We start from the raw sequence: 21,736 nt of genomic DNA, 5'->3' as shown, positions 1-21,736 counted from the left end.
GGATTGATTCGGTGACTGGGGTAATCGGGATGGGTGTGTCAGAGGCGGTGCAGTTGGCGCAGGATAGAGCAGGGTTTAGAGCTGTTGTGCATAGGGTCGCTATGAGTCGGAAACGACTCGACGGCACATAACAACAACAACAACATCTTAATCTAGGAGCTCTGTTGCAACCTTTCCACCCTGGGTGACCCTCCTGGTACCTGAGGCACTGGTGGCACAGATTCCAACATTACAGCATCCCACAAGGTACACCAATGCAGTAGACTAACAAGTACTGTACGGATAAGGACAAAAATAATACTCAAGCCTTTGTACATCTTAGGTATAAATTAATTGGCAAATGTTGCAAATCACTTTCCAATAACCAATCTAACAGACAGGAGATGTACCTCTAAAAGCAAACCATAATATAGCCAGGCATACAAAGATTATGGCAGAGGACACCTTGTAGACACAGCAAGATGAGGTCCTGGATGAGGGTACTGGCACAGATAGTGGCACAGCTGAATCTGTGGTATTGGTTCCTTGTGGGCCCTGGCCTGCCCTCCTTGTTGGCCATGGGCCTCTGCTCAAACGGACAGAACCCTCAGCTGCCCCAGCAAGAAGTTGTAAAAAAATGCAGTGGAACACATGAAGATTGACTTTCTAGTCATCAGTGAACTGAGATAGATAAGCATGGACCACTTTGAATCAATCACATGATCAACTATGCTGGGAATGAAAAAATATGAGGAAGAAGGTGTTGCTTTTATAGTTAAAAATGCAATTGCAAGATCCATCCTGAAGTACAGTACTATGAGTGATAGGATACCATCCATACACATACTAGGAAAGCCTGTTAATATTATTATAATTCAAATAGGTACACCAACAACTAAAGACAAAAAGGAGATTGAGAGTTTCTACCAAATTTTGCAGTCCATAATTGACCAAACAGCAATCAGTGTGTATTAATAATGATTGGTGACTGGAACTCAAATTTGGAAACAATGAGGAAGGAATAGTAGTTGGAAAGTATGGACTTGGTGACAGAAATGAGGCCGGAGATAAAATGATCAAATTTTGTGTGCTCAATGATTTCTTCATTGCAAATACCTTTTAAAAAATATTAAAGGCAGCTTTACACATGAACCTCACCTAATTGACTGCACGAGAATCAAATTGACTCTATTTATAGAAAGAATTATCGGAAAAGCACTGTCAAAACCAGACCAAGTGCCAGTTGTGGAGCAGACTAGCAATTACTCATGTGTAAGTTTAAATTGATGCTAAAGAAAATTAAAAGAAGTCCACAGAATACAAAATGCAATATTCAGTCTATTTCAATAGAATTTAAGAATCATCTCAAAAACAGGTTTGAGGCATTGAACACTGATGATCTAGAGGAATTATGGGAGGACATCAAAGATATTAACCATGAGGAGAGCAAAAGGTCATAACAAAGAATGAAAAGAAAGAAAAATAAAACAAACTGGATATCAGAAGAGATTATGAAAATTACATTAGAGTGTCAAGAAGGAAACCAAAAAGAAGAGATGCTGAAGTAAAAGAGCTGAACAGCTTTCAAAGGGCAGCTCGAGGAGATAAAATATTATAATGATATGTGCAAAGAGCTGGGGTCAGGAAAAAAGAGAACTAGCTCAGTATTTCTCAAGGTGAAAAATTCAAGCTTCCAGTTTAAATACTGAGAAATACTACCGGCACAATCTTGAATGATACAGGAAGCATCTGAAGGAGATGGAAGGAATAAGGAATACACAGAATTGCTATACAAAAAAAGTAGTTGACACTGAAAAATTTCCAAAAGGACCAAGAGGCAGTAGTCACAACAGAGCAGGGTAACACTGCATGGTTCAAAATTGGGAAGGGTGTACGCCAGGGATGCATCCTGTCTTCTTACCTTTTCAACACGTATGCAGAGCAGATTATCCGAGAGGCTGGGCTCTATGAGGAGAATTGCGGCATCAGGATTGGTGGAAGGTCTATTAACAATCTCCGTTATGCAGATGACACAGCCTTGCTTGCTGAAACTGAGGAGGACCTCATGCACTTGCTGCGAAGGGTCAAGGACTGCAGCCTTCAGTATGGACTGAGGCTCAATGTCAAGAAGACAAAGATTCTCACCACTGGACCAATTGGCAGCGTCAGGATGGATGACGAAGAGATTGAGATTGTTCACAGCTTCAGTTTGCTCGGCTCCACAGTCAACACTCTCGGCACCAGCAGTCAGGAAATCAAAAAGCGTATCGCGATGGGAAAGGCTGCTGTTAGGGACCTCTCAAAGGTACTCAGGAACAACAGTGTCTCTCTGGAAACTAAGGTGCACCTGATACAGGCCATGGTCTTTGCAATCGCTTGTTATGCATCAGAGAGTTGGACAATGACTAGGGAGGACAGAAGGAGAGTGGATGCTTTTGAGCTGTGGTGCTGGAGAAGGGTACTGAATGTACCCTGGACTGCCAGGAGAACAAACGGATTTGTCTTGGAGAGGATTAAACCGAGCTACTCCTTGGAGGCAAGGATTCTGGGGCTTCGTCTGACATACTTTGGACATGTTGCCAGGAGGGACGGGTCCTTGGAGACATCATGCTTGGGAGGGTTGAGGGACAACGCAGGAGGGGAAGACCCCCTATGAGATGGATTGATTCAGTGACTGGGGTAATAGGGATGGGTGTGTCAGAGGCGGTGCGGTTGGCACAGGATAGAGCAGGGTTTAGGGCTGTTGTGCATAGGGTCGCTATGAGTCGGAAACGACTCGACGGCACATAACAACAACATCAACAACCATATGAACAAGAGCCAGTGGTAATGAAGGACAAAGTTCAACCTCCATTGAAGGCATTAGCAAAAAACATAAGGCCCCAAGAACTGATGGAATACCAGCTGCCAGGTTTCATCTAACAGATGCAGCCCGGGATTTGCTCTCCAGTTTATGCCAGGAAATTTAGAAGAGAGCTACCTGGGCAATGGACTGGAAGAGATCCATATTTGTTAAAAAAAAAAGAAAAAAGACGATCCAACAGAATGTGAAAATTGTTGCATATCATATCTATGCAAGCAAAATATTGAAGATCATAAAAAAATGGTTGAAATAGTGCATTGACAGGAAACTAATAGAAGTGCAAGCCGAGTTGAGAAGAGGCCACGGTACCAGGAATATGATTTCTGATGTCAAATGGATACTGGATGAAAGCAGAGAATACAAGAATATCTATTTGTGCTTTATTTCCTATGCAAAGTCATTTGACTATATGAAACCTAAAACATTATGGCTAACACTGAGAATAATGGGAATCCCAGAACACTTAATTGTGCTAACAGAAAATCTATACCTAGATCAAGAAACTTTTGTCTGAACAGAGCAAAAGAACATTGCATGGTTTAAAATCAGGAAGGTGTGTGTGTTACAGTTGTGTCCGTTATCCATACCTATTCAATCTGTATGCTGAATAAATAATATGTGAAGCCAGACTCTGTGAAGAAAAATGTGGCATCAGGATTGGAGAAAGACTCATCAACAACTTGAGCAATGCAGATGTCACAACTTTGCTTGCTGAAACTGAGGAGGATTTGAAGCACTTCTTGCAGAAGATCAGGGACTACAGTGTTAGGTATGTATTACATCTCAACATCAAGAAAAAAACAAAGTCCTCACCACAGGACCAACAGACAACATTATATGATAAAGTACTAAAGTTGTCAGTGGTTTAATCTTGCTTGGATCAACAATCAATACCCTTAGTACCAGTGGTCAGGAGATGAAGAGATATATTGCATTGTTTCCACTATCAGGAACCTCTCCAAAATGCTAACAAGCAATGATGTCAATTTAAAGACTAAGGTGATCCTGATTCATGGTCTTCTTAGTCACCTGCTATGCATCAGAGAGCTGGACAATGAGTAAGATTGAGAGAAGAATTGATGCCTTGGAGTTGTGCTGGGGAAAAGTACTGAATATCCCATGGACTGCCAAAAGGGAAAACAGATATATCTTGGAAGGAGTGCAGCCACAGTACTTTTGAAATGCAAAGATGGTGAAGCTTCATCGTTAATGCTTTGGACATTTAGCTAGGCAAGGCTATTCCTTGGAGAGGGGCATCATGCTAGGAAAGATGGAGCATGAGAAAAGAAATGGAAGACCTCTAATGAGATGGATTGATATGGTGACTTCAGCAGTGGGCTCTAGTGTATCAGAAATTATGAGGATGGCACTGGTTAAGACAGAGTTCAGTATGGCTGTTTATAGGGTTACTTGACTTGATGGCACCTAACAACAATTCAGAGCCTGTTCTTTAGTCTGTATTTACATGTACTGATAACTAAAGTTCTTAGGCACTGTTTCAGAGGAACATCATCTCTAAAAGCCTCTTCTTTGATTCCTATTAGATTTATGTTGAACTTTCCCCATCTCTTCCTTAAATCTTATTTTCTGCCGCTTATTCAATCTCTGTATTCTGTTTTTCTGTGTCATTTCAGAAGTAAGTTTTAGGCCCTTATTTTCTCACCAACTTCTTTCTTCTTGATTGTGATTTTAGTGACAGTTTACAGAAAGAATGAGTTTTCATTCATCCACTAATACACATTTTTCTCCTTCTCCCTAACTCGATTCACTTTGTAAAGCATTGTCATACATATGATTTCTAATCATCCATTCCTTTAAAAAACTCCTTCCCTTCTGTTCCAGTGTAGTGTTCATTATCTTTCCTTTCTTTACTGCTCTTTCCTGCCCCATATCCATCCTTTTTAAAAAATAATTTTTTAGCATTGTTGAACATTTCGTGCTCTTTTTATAACAGTGGTCTTATGTAATATTTATTCTTTTGTAACTGATTTATTTTACTTAGCATGTCTTCTAGACCATCTAAGTTGTCTAGTGATTTAAAAGTTCATTGTTTTTTAGTACTGCATAATATTCCATTGTGAATGTGCCTCAGTTTTTCCAATCCATTCATTTGTTTGCTGACAGTCACTTGGGTTGTTTCTGTCTCTTTGCTATTGTGGATAATACTGTAATAAAAACATGAATGAATATGCATACATGAATTCTACTCCTAATTTAATGAGGTAGTCCTGCTTTGTTCTTGTGAGTATTGTCGAGTTGGAACCGACCAATAGCTGACAATCCAGCAGGTTTTCAGAAGCAATAAATTATATGGAAAAAGGTTACCCATATTTCTCCTGCCGAGTAGCAGGTGGATTTGAATTGTGTGCCTTTGCAATTGCAGCACAACTTCTTACCACTAGGCCACCAGAGCTCCCTTGTCTTACTTTAGGACCCTTAATTTGTACTTGAGTTCTTCTGATGTACTATCAAATGGCATACAACTTTATCATAACATTTTAATATTGCTGATCTTTTTTCATTTTTAACATTGCACTTAAAGTTAACATCTGATTTAGTAACTGTCTCAGTCCCATTCTCTCCTCTCCAATCCTAGAAGCAAAAACTTTTATGAATTTCAAATGGATTACTCCAGTCCATTTTTAAAACTTTTGTATCTAACAAATATAGTTATCCACACAAAAAATAATGCTGCTGCTTTTGATTTTTTTTTCTAGTCTATAAATAGGATCATATAGCAGACAACAGTCTTTTAGTGTTTTGTTGTGGTGGTTGTTTTAATTCACAACTTTGCTGTTGTTGTTGTGTTCGTTGTTAGGTACCTTTGAGTTGGCCACGAATTACAGCAAACCTATCATTAACAGATCCAAACCCTGTGCTATCCTTCGCCATTCTCAAAATCTCTGATATGCTCAAACACATTGTTACAGTTGCTGAGTTAATCATTCTCCCTTAGGGTCTTCTTTTTTTTTGCCTACTTTTCACCTTTCCCACCATGATATCTTTTTTGAAGAACTAGTCTTGCCTGATAATATGTCCAAGGTAGGTGAGATGAAATTTCACCATATTTGCCTGTAAGGAGCACACTCATTGCACTTCCTCCAAAACAGACATATTTATTCTTTTGGCAGTCCATAGAATATTCAGAACTTCAGAACTCTTCTCCAACACCACAATCCAAAGGCATCAATCAATTCTTTTGCCATCCTTATTAATTGTACATCATTCAGATTCATAGGAAGCAACTGAAAATATCATGGTTTAGATCAAATGCACCCTAATCTTTAACTGACATCCTTGCTCTTTAACACTTTAAGAGGTACTTGAGAGTACATCAGCCTAGTGCAGTATTTCTTTTGATTCATGGCTGGTGCTACCAGGAGTGTTGATTGTGAATCCAAATAAAACTGAGTTCTTGACAACTTCAGGGTGTTTTTTTCTATCTATCTATATCTATCTATCTATCTATCTATCTATCTATCTATCTATCTATCTATCTATCTATCTATCATGTTAGTCGAGGAGTGAGGACTTTGGTTTTCTTGATGTTGAGATGTAATGTGTATTGAAGACTGCAGTCTTTGACTTTCTGAAGCAAGTGCTTCAAATTCTCTTTGTGAAAGCAAGGTTGTGCCACCTGCATAAGACAGGTTTTCAAGTCTTCCTCCAAACCTGATGCCGCGTTCTTCTTCATGTAGTCCAACATCTTGAATTATTTGCTCAGCAGAGAGATGACTAAGTATGGAAAAAGCTGACATACACCTTCCCTGATTTTAACTCATATGATGCCCCTTGTTCTGTTCTGAGAGCAGCTTTTTGGTCTATGGATAGGTTTCTCTTGAGCATATTTCAATGGTGTATGCACGTGAAATTTATTCATATTGCTACATGCAAATCTAGTTTTTTAATTGCTTTTAAAATATATCCTACAAAGATCCCATTTTAAAGATCTTACTAGTGGGCATAGTTGTTGTTAGATGCTATTGAGCTGAGTCCTGCTCTTAGCACCTCAGTGCACAACAGATTAAAACTCATCCAATTCTGCTCCTTCCTCACTCCGTGCTGTATTTAAGGCCACTGGTGCAGTCATTTCATCTATACATCTTCCTCTCCCTTATTGGCCTTCTACTTTTCCAAGTATATGATATATTTTCCAAAGGATTGGCCCCTCCTGATATGTGTAAAGTATGGGAGGTGAGATTTCCTTTAAGAATTTTCCTTTAAGAATCATCCTAATTGCACTTCTTCCAAAACACATGAGTTTGTTCTCTATGGAGTTTAACTAGAGAGCTCTAGTATCCTGATCCTTAAGAGTTCAGCTGCTAACCACCAGCAGCTCTGTGAGAGGGGGAAGGGCAATCTCCTCCCATGTGATTTACTGTCTCAGAAACCCAATAGAGGGTCAGCTATAATTTGTTTTCAATTTAATGGCAATGACTGAGTAGAGTAAAAATGCAATGGATTAAAGTGCCTTGAAAACTCACCAGAGGGTCAGCTATGGATTGGTTCCAACTCAGTGGAACACAGCACAACATACTTGCAGTAGGGATTTGATATTATAATTAAATAAATTAATCAATTGTAATTAATGTTATAAAAATGTATGTGTATGATTGAAAAAGAACCAATATCATTTCTAAACTTTCAGTCAAGTAAAAAAAAAATTATGTGAAACACTTAAAAGGAAAAAAAAGCACTGCTTATCTTTAACAAATTGACTACACATAAGAATTTTAAACTAACTCATAGCAGCTTGGAAGGAGTGGCATCCATAATCGCTTGCCTCCAGAAACCCTATGAACCTGGAGAGAGGATGAAAGGCACCCAAGCATCGAGGACTCTCCTTCATAGGGTCGCTATGAGTCGCCTGTGACTCGAAAGCACTTAACAACAACACAACATACCATCTAACATTTGAATTATTTATGTTGTTGTTAGGTGCCATCGAATGGAGTGTGACTCAAAACAACTCTGTGAACAAAAGATCTGAACCCTGTTATATCCTGTGCTATCCTCATATTTCCTGACACTCAAGAGCCTATTGCTACAGTCAGAGTGTCAGTCCACCTGGTTGAGGGTCTTCCACTCCTTTGCAACCTTCCACCCTTCTGAGCATCTTGTCCCTCTCCAAAGAATTAGCCCCTCCTAGCAACAAGCCTAAGCATGTGAGGCAAAGCCTTATCATTCTTGCCTCCAAAGAATACTTCAACTGTACCCTCTCCAATACATATCTGTTTGTTCTCTTAGGCATCCATGGGATGTTCAGTGCTGTTCTCCAACCACAGCTCAAGGCATCAATTCCTTTTTTGTTATCCTTATTCATTTTCCAGCTCTCAGATGCATAGCAAGTGATTGAAAAGTCTATGGCCAGAATCAGATGCACCTTAGTCCTCAAACTGACATCATTACTCCTCAGTAATTACCACAGGACCGATAGGTAACATCATGACCGGTGGAGAGGAGATTGAAACAGTCAACAGCTTCATCTTACTTGGATCCACAATTAACACCCTTGTTACCAGCAGTCAAAAAATAAGGAGATGCATTGCACTGGGAAAATCTGCAGTTTGGGATCTCTCCAAATTATTGAGGAGTAATGATGTCAGTTTGAGGAATATTTAGATACACCAATTATAAAATCTCTAAGACTTATCATTTGTTCTTTTGACAATCCATACGATATTCAGTACTCTTCTCGAATACCACAACTCAGACTGTGCAGCCAGCCAGAGTGCTGTAGAAAGAAGGAGAGATAAGCTTTGTCTTACATACTTTACATACATTATGCTTAGAAAAGTAGAGGTTTAGCAAAGGAGAGGAAGACTCTCACTGAGATGGATTGACACACTGAGTTCAGCATTAGGCTCAAGTATACTGGACATGATGAGGATGGTATAGGATAGGACAGAACTCAGATCAGTACTTAGCAACAACAATTATAAAATATTTTCATGGTTTTTTGCCTCAGAAATGTTATTTTTATGGCTATATCTAAAGATTTTCCTTGTAGAAATTTCATAAACAAGACTGAAAAATACAAAGTTAGAATTCTGTGTTTCTCAAATCTATGAAACCTCAAGGAGCATAATTAAGAGCACAGAATTTATTATTATGTTTATTATTTTATTTCTTTGCTTTTTGCATTTCTTTCAGACATGGGATGTAGCTTTGTCACGGACTGCTAGAGCATGGGGGAAAAGATGTTTGCAGTCAACTAATGTTTATTTGAGAGATCTACATATGGCCCATCCTAAGTATAATGGTATTGGTGAAAATATCTGGGTTGGCCCAGAAAATGAATTCACTGCAACTGTTGCTATCAGAAGTTGGTTTGCAGAAAAGAGAAACTATCATTATGAAAATGATAGTTGCATTACTGTCTGTTCTCATTATTTACAGGTATTTAATTTTTATATTGTTAATTAAATAGTCACTAATATTCTATTTTTGTTGATTATATTTAAAATATATAATTAAACTTAATTGGTAAAATGTTTGCTTGTAATAGAATGATCTTCAAACTACCAATAATTCTGTCTGTTATATAAACCACATCATTAAGACATTCTTTGAAATATAGTAAACTTAATCTCTATGTCTGGAATCCAAGTGCTGAGTATTCTGAAGCAGCCTGACTGTGTAGAGGTTTGATCTCTGTTTCTGGCAAGAATTTTGATGCAATGTTTACTGGCCATTGCTTGTGAGTTGATCGTATTCAGCCTCTTTTTAAAAAACACATTTCAGCCCTCAGGCCTGGTTCTAATTGGTTTTGGTCAGACATTTTTCTCAGTGGGATAGCACTGTTCTGTCCATTTGCTGTACAGAGGTAATTCATGGTTACTGTGATGCTAAACATTGTGACACTGATGTGTCAAATGAATAATGGTTACTCATGGTAGACATTATTTGGAGGATCCCCCCGATTAAAACAAGCTTGGAAGCAAGAGTGGCATCCACTTCCAAAATAGTTCACCTCTGGAAAACCCTATGACCTTGTAGAAATGATGAAAGTTATACAAGTGTTCAGGTCTTTCGTAGGGTCACTATGAGTCGTCTACCACTCGATGGCACTTAACACAACCAACATAGAGAGAGCTCTGTGGGTCTGGTGGATAGAAAGTTATGCTACCAAGTCAAAGGTGGGTGATTTTAATCTGTGGCCCTCGGGCCTAGTTTTAATTGTTTTTGGTCAAACATTTTTCTAAGTGATGTAACCCTGCTCTGTGCATTTGTTGTACAGAGGTAACTTGTGGTTGCTGTGGTGCTGAGCACTGTGATGCTGATCTGTCAAATGTAATAATGGTTACTCATTGTGGACAGTGCTCGGTGGAGCTCCCCGATTAAAACAAGCTTGGAAACAAAAGTGGTATCCACTTCTGAAATAGCTGCCTCCAGAAACCCTATGAACTTGGAAAACTATGAAATTTATACAAGTGTTCAGGTGTTTCATTCATAGGGTCGCTATAAGTCATCTATGACTCAATGACTCTTAACACCAACGACAATCTCTATAGGAGAAATCCCGGAGATACAGAGGTTAAAATGCTTGAACCATCACCTTTACATTACATGTTACAAGTATAAAGTTTGGTGATTGAAGTCCATCAACTGCTCATTGTGAGAAAGATGTGTCAGTTGGCTTCCATAAAGATTTATTTGCTTGGAAACCCTATGAGCAGGAGTGGCATCTACTTCCTAAACAACATGCTTCTTGAAACTCTATGAATTTTAATAAATGTCAATAGTTATAGAAAGACTTTAGACCTTTTGTTCATAGGGTCACTATGAGTCGTGCTCGATGGCTATCAACAACAAGATGACAATCTAATGCTCTAAGGGCAGGAACTTGGTCTTCTTATCTATATGTTCTCAATACAACATAACATGTTTAGGTCTTTAATAAATGCAGACGAAATAAAGAAGTTATTGCACGAACTTCCAACTTTTAAGGATAGTTAATTTCCAATCTATAAACTCAGGTATGCTAATTTATGTAGAAGTATCATTTGCTCATATTAAATTAATGGGGTTTTGTTTCTTGAAATGAATCATGTTTTAAAATTTTGGAAGTCAGCTCTTTTTCCTTCCTAGTAAGTTATAGTAGTCTAACATTTATATCAAAGGTAGTATCCTCTCTATGATTTTAAAGCTAACCACATCCTTCACATACTTTTATTTTTTACAGCTAATTCTGTTCCATTATGTTGTTGTTGTTATGTGCCATCAAGTCAAGACCCAAAGTGACTGTATATACAGCAGTTCTGGACCCTGCCCTGTCCCGAGTCAGTCTCACTAAGTCTACACACCACTAAGTGTGTACACACTAAGTGGACACACCACCCCCATTGTCCCAGTTACTGTATCACTCCATCTCACCTGGTTTCTTCCTCTCATGTGCTGTATAGTGACCTAGATTTTCTTGTTCCCAGTATATGACTATTATTCCTGTTGATTTGACATCAACTATTATTTTGCTTTTTGGGCCATCAATTTAACTATGACTGATAGCAACCCTGTGAACAGCAGATTTGTACTCTGCCCTGACCTATGACATCTTTTTCATCCCTGATATGCTTGAACCCATTGTTATAGTCATTGTGTCAATTCATCTTGTTGGGGGTTTTCCTCTTTTTTACTAAGCCTCTGTCTTTCCAAACGTGATATATTTTTCCAGAAACTGACATGCTCAAAGTATGTGAGATGAAGTTTCACCATCCTTGTTTCCAAGGATCACTCTGGTTGTACTTCCTCCAAGTTATATTTGTTAGCTCTTTTGATCTTCCGTAAAATAATCAGTATCCTTCTCCAGCACCACAGCTTAAAGGTATGGATTCTTCTTCTATCATCCTAAATATTGTATAACTTTCAGATGCATAGAAGTAATTGAAAAGAGCATGGATTGGGTTAGGTCTTTAAACTATTATACTGTGTAGAAATTTGGAGAGATCCTTGTCAGCAGATTGTCCCAATCTAACACATTTTTTGTTTTTGTTATTTTATTTTTTTTTTTAATTCTTGACTACTGGTAAGCTGACTAGGGAGGATAGAAGGATAATTGATGCCTTTGACCTTTGGTCCTGGAGAAGAGTACTGAGAATACCATGGACTGCTAGGAAAACAAACAGATTCATCCTGGAGAGGGTTAAACTGGTATTCTCCTTGAAGGCAAGGATTCTGAGGCTTTGTCTGACATACTTTGGACATGTTGTAAGGAGGGACCTGTCCTTGGAGAAGGACAACATGCTTGGGAGGGTGGAGGGACAGTGAAGGAGGGGAAGGCCCTCTATGAGGTGGACTGATTCAGTGACTAAGGTAATTGGGATGAGTATATCGGAGACAGTGCGATTGGTGCAGGACAGAGCAGAGTTTAGGGCTGTTGTACATAGGGTTGTTATGAGTCGCAAGTGACTCGACAGCACATAACAACAACAACTGGTAAGCTGAATACTGTGACACTGATGTGTCAAATGTGAGAATCGTTACCCACAGTGGACAGTGTTAGGTGGTTCTCCCTGGTTGAAACAAGCTTGGAAGCAGGAGTGGCATCCACTTCCGAAATTGCTTGCCTCTGGAAACCTTATGAGTCTGCAGAAAGGACTAAAGTTACGCAGGTGTCCAGGTCTTTTATACATAAGGTCGCTGAGTCTCCTATGACCTGATGGCACTTAAAAACAACAAAAACAACACTGCTACCAAGGGTATTTTGTGGAGCCAAGTAGAATGAAATTGTTGACAATTTCATTCCTTTATCCTTCTAATATTATATTGCCTATTTTTCCAGTGGTATCTATTTTCATTTTCTTGATTTTGAGATGTAAATCATATTGAAGGGTATAGTCTTTGATCTGCTGTAAGCACTTCAGGTCTTCACTCTCATGTTGTTAAAGAGTCTTCCCCAGTCTTGATACCACATTTTCCTTATAAAGTGCTACTTCCCAAATTATTTATTCAGATTTGATAGGTATAAAGAAAGGATATATCATTGAAACCCATACTTTTCTTGATTTTAAACCATGCACTGTTCTTTTGTGCTGTTAAGACAATAACTTCTTAGTGTAGGTGTAAGTTTCACATAAGCACGATTAAGTGTTCTGAGATTCCCATTTTTCTCAATGTTAGCCATAATTTGTTGTACACATAATCAAAGCCTTTGCATAATCAATAAAACAAAAATAGATATCCTTCTGCTATTCTCTGCTTTCAGCCAAGATCCATATGGCATAAGCAATGATATCGCTGATGTCACAGTCTCCTCCAAATCCAGCTTGAACTTCTAATACTTCTTTGCTGATGTACTGAACTCGAGTCAGAAAATAAAAATGGAAACCTCTCTCATCATTTATCAAGCAGAAAGAGCCAAAACCCAAATTTGAGTTTTTAGTTGCAATATTGAAAGATGACTATGGCAGCCCTTGATATGCTCAACAGACTGTGCCACGAAATCAGGAAGACTATCTAGCCATTTGACTAGAAGAGATCCATATTTTTCCCATTACCAAAGAAAAAGATGATATCAACCCTATAGATAGTCTATATTCTTTTAATACATTAATCTATTTCTCTTATAAATCACACATAAAACCATTGAGTCATGTAATTACATTTATATGCAGACAATAGGATATTCTAAAGATTCAATCCCTTTTGTGCATCAAAATTATTTTCCAGAAGAGCAAAAAGAAATCCTACTGACTGGAAAAAACATTTGGAAATACTATTTCAGACAATTGTCTCATAACGTAAGTTTACAGAATCCTACAGGGCCTCCACAAGAAAAAGACTGATAATTACAAAATGGGCAAAAGACATGGAAAGACTTCACAGAGGAAGATATTCAGATGACCAATAGACACATGAAGAAATGCTCAAAATCACTGCTAATTGGAGAGATGCAAGTCAAAACCACAATGAAGTACCACCTCACTTCAGTAGCAGTGGCAAAGTTTAACAAGACAGCGAGTTATTAATGTTGGAAAGGATATGGAGAGATAGGAACACTTATACACTGCTGGAGGGATTTTGGTACAGCCACTCTAGAAGGCAGTTTAGTGTTTCCTCAGAAAGCTGAACATAGATATTCCATATAACCCAACTATTCCACTGTTTGGAATATACCCTGAGAAAATGAGAACAGAGGCATAAATGGAGACTTGTACACCAGTGTTCATAGCAACACTATTCACCATCACAAGAACATGGAAAAGCCCAAATGTTAAACCACAATCAAATGGATCGGATTGAAAAATTTTGGTACGTTCACTTGATGGAATATGCAGCATGCAGAAGAAATGATTTTGTAACTTATAACCTAACTTAGGAAAGACTTGAGAGCATTATGCTAATTGAACTAACTCAGCCCCATAAGGACAAACACTGTGTAAGACAATTATTGTAGAACGTGTACAAAGATCCAATGGAAGGGGGTGAGGGAGAGCAGAGGGGTGAGGATGGGCAGGGGTGGGGTGGGGATAGGGTGTTGAGTATGACTCATAGCAACCCTGTGAACAAAAGATGTGAAAATAGTCCTATCCTGAATATAGCCATCCTCACACTGCCTAACACACAAGAGCCTATTGAAGCAGTCACCTTGTTAATCAACCTGCTTGAGGGTCTTCCTCTCCTTCGCCGACCCTCCACACTTCCCAACATCATGTCCCTCTCCAAGCAACAGCTCCTCCTAGCAATATGTCCAAAGTACTTGAGGTAAAGCCTCATTATTCTTGCCTCCGTAGAGCACTCTGGCTGCAACCTCTCCAAGACCTATCTATTCATTTTCTTGGCTGTCCTTGGAATGTTCAGTGCTCTTTTTCAACACTACAGCTCAAAGGCCTTAATTCTTCTTCTGTCATCCTTATTCATTGTCCAGGTCTCAGATGCATAGCTAGTAATTGGAAAGACTATGCCCTGAACAGACGTACGTTAATCCTTAAACTGACATCACTACTCAATAATTTGGAAAAGTCACTAACTGCAGATTTTCCCATTGCAATGCATCTCCTTATTTCCTGACTTCTCATACTAAGGGTGTTAGTTGTGGATCCAAGCAAGATGAAGCTGTTGACAGTTTCAATCTCCTCTTTATCCATCATGGCACTGCTTATTGGTCCAGTGGTAAGAATCTTTGTTTTCTTCATAATGAGATGCAATCCATACCAAAGGCTGCGTTCCTTGATTTTCTGTAAGCAACGTTGTGTCATCAGCATAACTCAGGTTATTGTTGAGTCTCCCTCCAATCCTGATGCCTCACTCCTCTTCATAGAGTCCAGCTTTTTGGATAATTTCCTCAGCATATAGATTGAATAGGTGTGGGGATAGACTACATCCCTGACACACTCCCTTCCCAATTCCAGACCATGCAGTGCTTGCCAGCTCCATTCTCACAACAGCCTCCTGCTCCAGCTATAGGTTCCTCATGAACACAGTCCAGTGCTCTGGGATTCCCATTTTTTTCAATGTCAGCCACAACTTGTTATGATCTGCATAGTCAAATGCCTTTGCATACTGAATAAAGCACAAATAGACATTCTTCTGGTATTCTTTATGTATAGCCAGGATTCATCTGACATCAGCAATGATATTCCTTGTGCCCCAGCCTCTTCTAAATCCTGCTTGAACTTCTGGCAGTTCCCTCTCTAGGTACTATTCCAGGCATTTTTTAATGTTCTTCAGCAGTATTTTGCTAGCATGTGATATCAATGATATTGTTCGATAATTTCCACATTTGGTTGGATCACCCTTCTTGGGAATAGGGACAAATATGGAACTCTTCCAGTCCATTGACTGGAAAACTGTCCTCCAAATTTCCTGGCATAGACTGGTGAGTGCACCCAAGATTATCTGTTAAATGAAAGAAGCCAATTGGTATCTCATTGATTCCTGGGGCCATATTTTTTTGCCAGTGTCTTCAATGCAACTTCCACTTCCTCTTTCATTACTATCAGCTCCTGCTTATAAGGTACTCGCTGAAATTTTTCAAAATCAATCAGTTCTTTCTGGTACAGTGACTCTGTGTATTACCTCCAGTTTCTTTTGATGTGTTCTGGATCATTCAATACATTGCCCAAAGCAATTTTCAACATTGTGACATGAGGCCTAAATTTGTTTTTCAGTTCTTTCATCTTAAGAAATGCAGAGTGAGTTCTCATTTACAATCAGCTCTAGTGGGAAGCCTCTGCATGGGCAAACAGGATCTGGTGGGTGGGTCTTATTATTCAAAATTCTGTCTGTTCCTCACTGGGAGTGAGCCTTTAGTTTGGCAAAGTTAGATCCTGGTGGGTGTTTGTGATGTACTAGAAAACTGGGGTAAACTGTTTGGATATTTCTAAATTGTGTTATCAATCAAGTGTAAGCTGATTAACTGTGTCTCATCTATCTGATTAACTAGGTTGATCATAGGAGCACACAATGACTAGAGAGGGAGAAGTGGTTAAAGGAAATGAGAAATAGCCAGTATGAAAAACAATGTATACAAACTTTGTACATAAACCAGTATAAAATAAAAATTTTATTTATTTAAAGAAGTGTTTCATTAATTATGTGAAGGTGTTTGACTGTGTGGATCATAATAAACTGTGGCTAACTGTTGCACGCCTTGCCTGTCCAGCAGGAATAAGGACACAACACACCAGTGATTCCTTCTCACGGCGGTTTACTCAGGAGTTAGTTACAGTTAGGGAGAAAAACATGGAGCTCCTTTTTGGACCCTCCCAGGGCGCGGCTTATATCTCTCTCTTAGTACTCCGCCTATCAGTTTCACGTATCATGCCTCCATTGGACCATTAACCCCACGTGAAATCAAGCCATTGACCAATAAAGACACGGTGACCAAATAAGGTCTTATTTGTGATTAAGGCAAACAAAAGGAAGCAGGAAATCAGCGCCATCTTGTAATGGCGACTGCACACGGCCTTCCACAGCTAACTCTGAGAAGAATGGGAATCCCAAAACACTTGATCGTGCTAATGTGAAACCTATACTTGGACCAGGAGGCAGTTGTCAGAACAAAGCAAGGAAACACTGCATGGTTCAAAATTGGGAATGGTGTACACCAGGGATGTGTCCTATACTTTTTCAAACTATATGCAGAACAGATTATCTGGGAGGATGGGCTGTATGAGGAGAAATGTGACATCAGGTTTTGTGGAAGATTCATCAACAATCTGCTTTATACAGATGACATAACCCTGCTTGCTGAAACTGAGGAGGGCCTGAAGCACTTGCTGCAGAATGTCAGTGACTGCAGCCTTCATTATGGATTGTTGCTCAATATCAAGAAGACAAAGATTCTTACCACTGGGCCGATTGGCAGCATCAGGATGGATGGTGAAGAGATTGAGATTGTTCACAGCTTTAGCTTGCTTGGCTCCACAGTCAACACTCTTGGCACCAGCAGCTAGGAAATTAAAAGACACATTGCGATGGGAAAGTCTGCTGTTAGAGAACTCTCCAAAGTACTGAAGAGCAATGGTGTCTCTAGAAACTAAGGTGCTCCTGATACAGATGCTATGCATCAGAGAGCAGGACAATGATTGGGGAGGATAGAAGGAGAAGTGATGCCTTTGAGCTGTGATGCTGGAGGAGAGTATTGAATGTCCATGGACTGCTAAGAAAACAAACAGGTTCATCCTGGAGACGGTTAAACCACGCTGCCCCTTGGAGTCAAGGATTCTGAGGCTTCGTCTGACATACTTTGGACATGTTGCAAAAAGGGACCAGTCCTTGAAGAAGGACGTCATGCTTGGGACAGTGGAGGAACAGCGCAGGAGGGGAAGACCCTCTGTGAAGTGGATTGATTCCATCACTGATGTAATTGGGGTGGGTGTGTCAGAGACAGTGAGATTGACACAGGACAGAGCAAGGTTTAGGGCTCTTGTACATAGGGTCACTATGAGTCGCAGGTGACTCAGCAGCACATAACAACAACAACAAGGAAAAAAATACCAAGAAAGGTAATAAAAAAATAGAAATGTTCTCTCTCCTAAGACATTAACAAAGAAACACGTGCTTTTTAAAGTATTATTATTATTATAGCCATCCAGGCTATTTTTGGACTATCTTTCATTATTTCATTATTCCAGTTTGAAATCTGTTTTCTTTTCTAGCTCTCTTCTTAGACCTTTTAAAATCATATGTTTGCACAATTCGGTGGGTGGATAGGGTGAAGCAAATGGAAAGGATCTTTTGTGAAAAGCTATGTATTCAAACTTTGTAAATAAATCAATTGTTGTTGATGATTGCCATTGAATAGAGTACAATTCATAGCAACCCTATGAACAAAAGGCCTGAAGCCTTTCTATAACTATAAAAATTTATCGAAGTTTATAGTGTCCAGAGGCATGTTGTTTAGGAAGTGGATGCCACTCCTGCTCCCCAGAATAAATCAGTATAAAATGAAAAAACAAAATGGTTAATTATAAAAAGGAGAAAAGAATACTATATTAATTTAAAACACTTTAAATGTTGAATAAATAAGTAAAGCTAGAGTAATTGATAAAAAAGGTACAGACTTTTATTATATCATAAATGGAATGTCTTAACAAAATGAAAAAACAAATGCTGATAAAAAAGGCATCTACTACCTTCAAGTTCAACTTCTAGTTTCTGCATCTGCAAATCTTTCAGGGAGGTCATTGCCCATATTTCTCTCATTAGCTAACTAACCCATTAAACACTTCACCACCAGGATTCTTTATATCTTCTAGTGGAATATCTTCAAGAAAAGGACAGATAAATGCCGATAGTTTGTTTTCTACTCTCCTTTTTCTTTTCTTCCCTCATAAGCTATTAATGTTTGGGGTTTTTTTCTCTCATCATTGCATAATTTCCTTTCTTCCAAAGCTTTCTTTTTTCACTCCTTTTCCTCTTCCTCCCTACCTCTGATCCAGAACTCCCAGATTCAATCAGAAACTGAAAACTAACTTAACAGGTATATCTTCTTTAGATTCTGAAGAATTATGCTGGATCAGCATTTTAGAAATAGATTTTCCAAGAATATACTAATGTTTGACTCTTTTAAAGTATTACTCTAAATATAGTATTAGAAATACTACCCTAGGAAGTATAATGATTCTCTACTTAAATCTAAATGAAGAATAGTTCATGTTCATTTAATTCTTTGGTTATAGATTATATGTGAATGGAATGTTTATAAGTACTACACTAATTATTTTAGAATATGTTTTTATTGAAAATTTTATTTTAGCTTGTCTGGGACAACTCTTATAAAGTTGGTTGTGCTGTTACTCCATGTCCAAGACTTGGATATATTAAACATGCTGCAGTTTTTATTTGCAACTATGCACCAGGGTAAGTTATTATAATTTAATATAATAGCATGTGGAAATTTGTCAAAATTAAGTTTTCTGACTTTAGTAAGTTCTTCTAAATATCTTCATGAACTATGGGAGAATGAAATGTTAACCTAATATAAATCAAACAAAATAATGTATCTCTCATTTCTTTAATTTTCATACTGTAATAAATCATAATTTGGGAAGTTCTAATTTTATTTATAGGCTATACAATTATTGTCTTCCAAAGACATCTTAACTTTGAAATAGTAAAACACTGTGAAAGGTTGTTGTTAAGTGCTGTCAAGTTGCCTGGGACTCATAGCAACCCTCTGAAGCCTGCCATGTCCTGAGCCAGTCTCTGACACACCTACCCCCATTGCCCTAGTTACTTTATCAGTCCATCTCATTCAGGGTCTTCCTCTCCTGCACTCTCCCTCCACACTTCTGAGCATGATGTCCTTCTCCAAGGATTAGTTCTTCCTGTCCACATGCCCAAAGTGTGAGATGGAGCTTCAAAATCCTAACCTCCAAGGAGAAACTTGTTTTAACCCTCTCTAAGGTAAACTTCCTTGTTTTATTGGTGGTGCATGGTATGTTCAAGACTCTTCTCCAGCACCACAACTCAAAAGCTTCAATTCTTCTATCCTTAGTCATTGTCCAGCTCTCTGATGCAGAATAAATAATTCCAAAGACCATGGCCTGGACTAGGCAGGCATACCTTAGTCTTTAGACTGACATCGTTGCTTCTCAGGACTCTGGAAAGGTCCCTGACAGCAAATTTACCTAATGCATTTCAGCTTTTTTATTTACTAACTGCTAGGGCCAAGAGTGTTGATTGTGAAGCCAATCAAGCTGTAACTGTTAATAACCTCAATCCCTCCTCCATGGTCCTGCCAATTGACCCAGTTGTGAGAATCTTTGTCTTTTTTATGTTGAGATTCAATTTATATTAAAGGCTACAGTCCTTTACCTTCTTTAGCAAGTGCTTCAGGTTCTCCTCAGTTTCAGCAAGCAGGGTTGTGTCATCTGCATAACATAGATTGTTGATGAGTCTTCCTCTAATCCTGATGCCACACTGAAGAAATATCAATGCCTTTGTGTTGTGGTGTTGGTAAAAAAATAATGAATATAACAAAAGAACAAATAAATGTCTTGTAAAAAGTAAAGCTCTAGTTATTACCTTAGTGGTAAGGGTTGTACTGCCAAAACAAAACATTTGGATCCACTAGTTGTGCTGCAAGAGAAAGATGGGCCATCTCCTCCAGTGTGATTTACCAACTCTGAAAGCCAGCTGGAGGGTCAGCTATGGGTCAGTTCTGACTTTACGGTACACAGCAGCAACAAAAGTGTTCCTTAGGAGCATGGTTGGGAAGACTTTATCTCACATGCTTGAGATATTATCAGGAGGAGCAAATTCCTGCAAAGTAACATCAGTGAATGTCAATGAAAGGGAAGAAGACCCTCAACTTGGATTGACACATAGCTGCAAGAATAGGTTTATATGTGGCAGAGATTTTTGCGAGTATGTCACAAGATTAGATGACATTTCATTCATAAGCCAACTTGATCAACATTTGGCAATGATTGGTATTGAAAATTCAACTGGAGAACTAGGAAGTGTCCTCAGAGAAACCAATTCTCATTTATTAATTAACAATTTATTGTTAATTAACAATTTATTTATTAACAACTATGTACAGTATGTCCAAGGCTCTGTTCTTTGTAGTAGCTGGACAAAAAAAGGCCACACTTAATTTTTGAGTCTTGATAGACAAATTACAAATAAGTGAACATATAAATTAATACTATTTTCATTTATAATAATATATTTTTGCTTTTATTAGGTGTTGTCCAGTGGATAGCTATCTTAGTCATAGCAACCCATATGTCTTGCATCATTCTCACAATCTGCCCTGTGCCTAAATCTGTTGTTTCCATCACTGTTTCAGTCTGTCTCTTGAGGATCTACCCCTCCTTTGCTGACTCTTTACTTTTCCAAGAATGAGATCCTTTTCTAAGACAACATGCCCAAAGTATGTGAGACAAAGGCTCACAATCTTACCTTCTAAGGAGCACTTTGGCTACACCTCTTTGAAGACAAACTTGTTTGTTCTTTCTTTTTGTCAACACCACAATTCAGAGGTGTCACATTTTTTTCCCACTCTTTTTTATTCATTGTCCAACCTTCAAATGTACATAAAGCAATTGAAAATACCATGGTTTAGGTCAAGTGTACCTTAGTTTTAAAAGTGATACCCTTGGTCTTTAGTACTTTAAAGGAAACCTTGACAGACTATTTTCACAATACATCATGCCTTTTGATTTCTTGACTACTACTACCTTGGGTGTTGATTGTAGAACCAAGGAAAATTACATTATAGACAACTTCGTGATATTAGTGTACATGTATCATTAGGTTTCTTACTGGTCCACTTGTAAGGGTTTTTGTTTTCTTAATGTTCCTATCCCAAAGAAAGGTGACCCAACAGAGTGTGGAAACTATAGAACAATCTCATTGATTTCACATGCAAGCAAGATTTTACTGAAGATTATCCAAAAACGACTGGAACAGCACATCAGCAGAGAACTACCAGAAGTCCAG

General features: G+C 38.5%; 1 protein-coding gene across 1 annotated transcript in view; it reads left to right on the top strand.

The window, feature by feature from the left end:
- GLIPR1L2 (GLI pathogenesis-related 1 like 2) overlaps positions 1-21,736 on the top strand; it is a 65,341-nt gene that overhangs the window by 13,433 nt on the left and 30,172 nt on the right. Inside the window, 2 exon segments of the mRNA XM_006882591.1 lie at positions 8,996-9,241; positions 19,044-19,147. Coding sequence (XP_006882653.1) covers positions 8,996-9,241; positions 19,044-19,147 — 350 coding nt within the window.

This window comes from Elephantulus edwardii, unplaced genomic scaffold, assembly GCF_000299155.1.
Source record: "Elephantulus edwardii isolate Elephantulus edwardi_28Jun2011 unplaced genomic scaffold, EleEdw1.0 scaffold00021, whole genome shotgun sequence".
NCBI lineage: Eukaryota > Metazoa > Chordata > Mammalia > Macroscelidea > Macroscelididae > Elephantulus > Elephantulus edwardii.
This window is presented reverse-complemented; position numbering and strand designations above follow the sequence as displayed.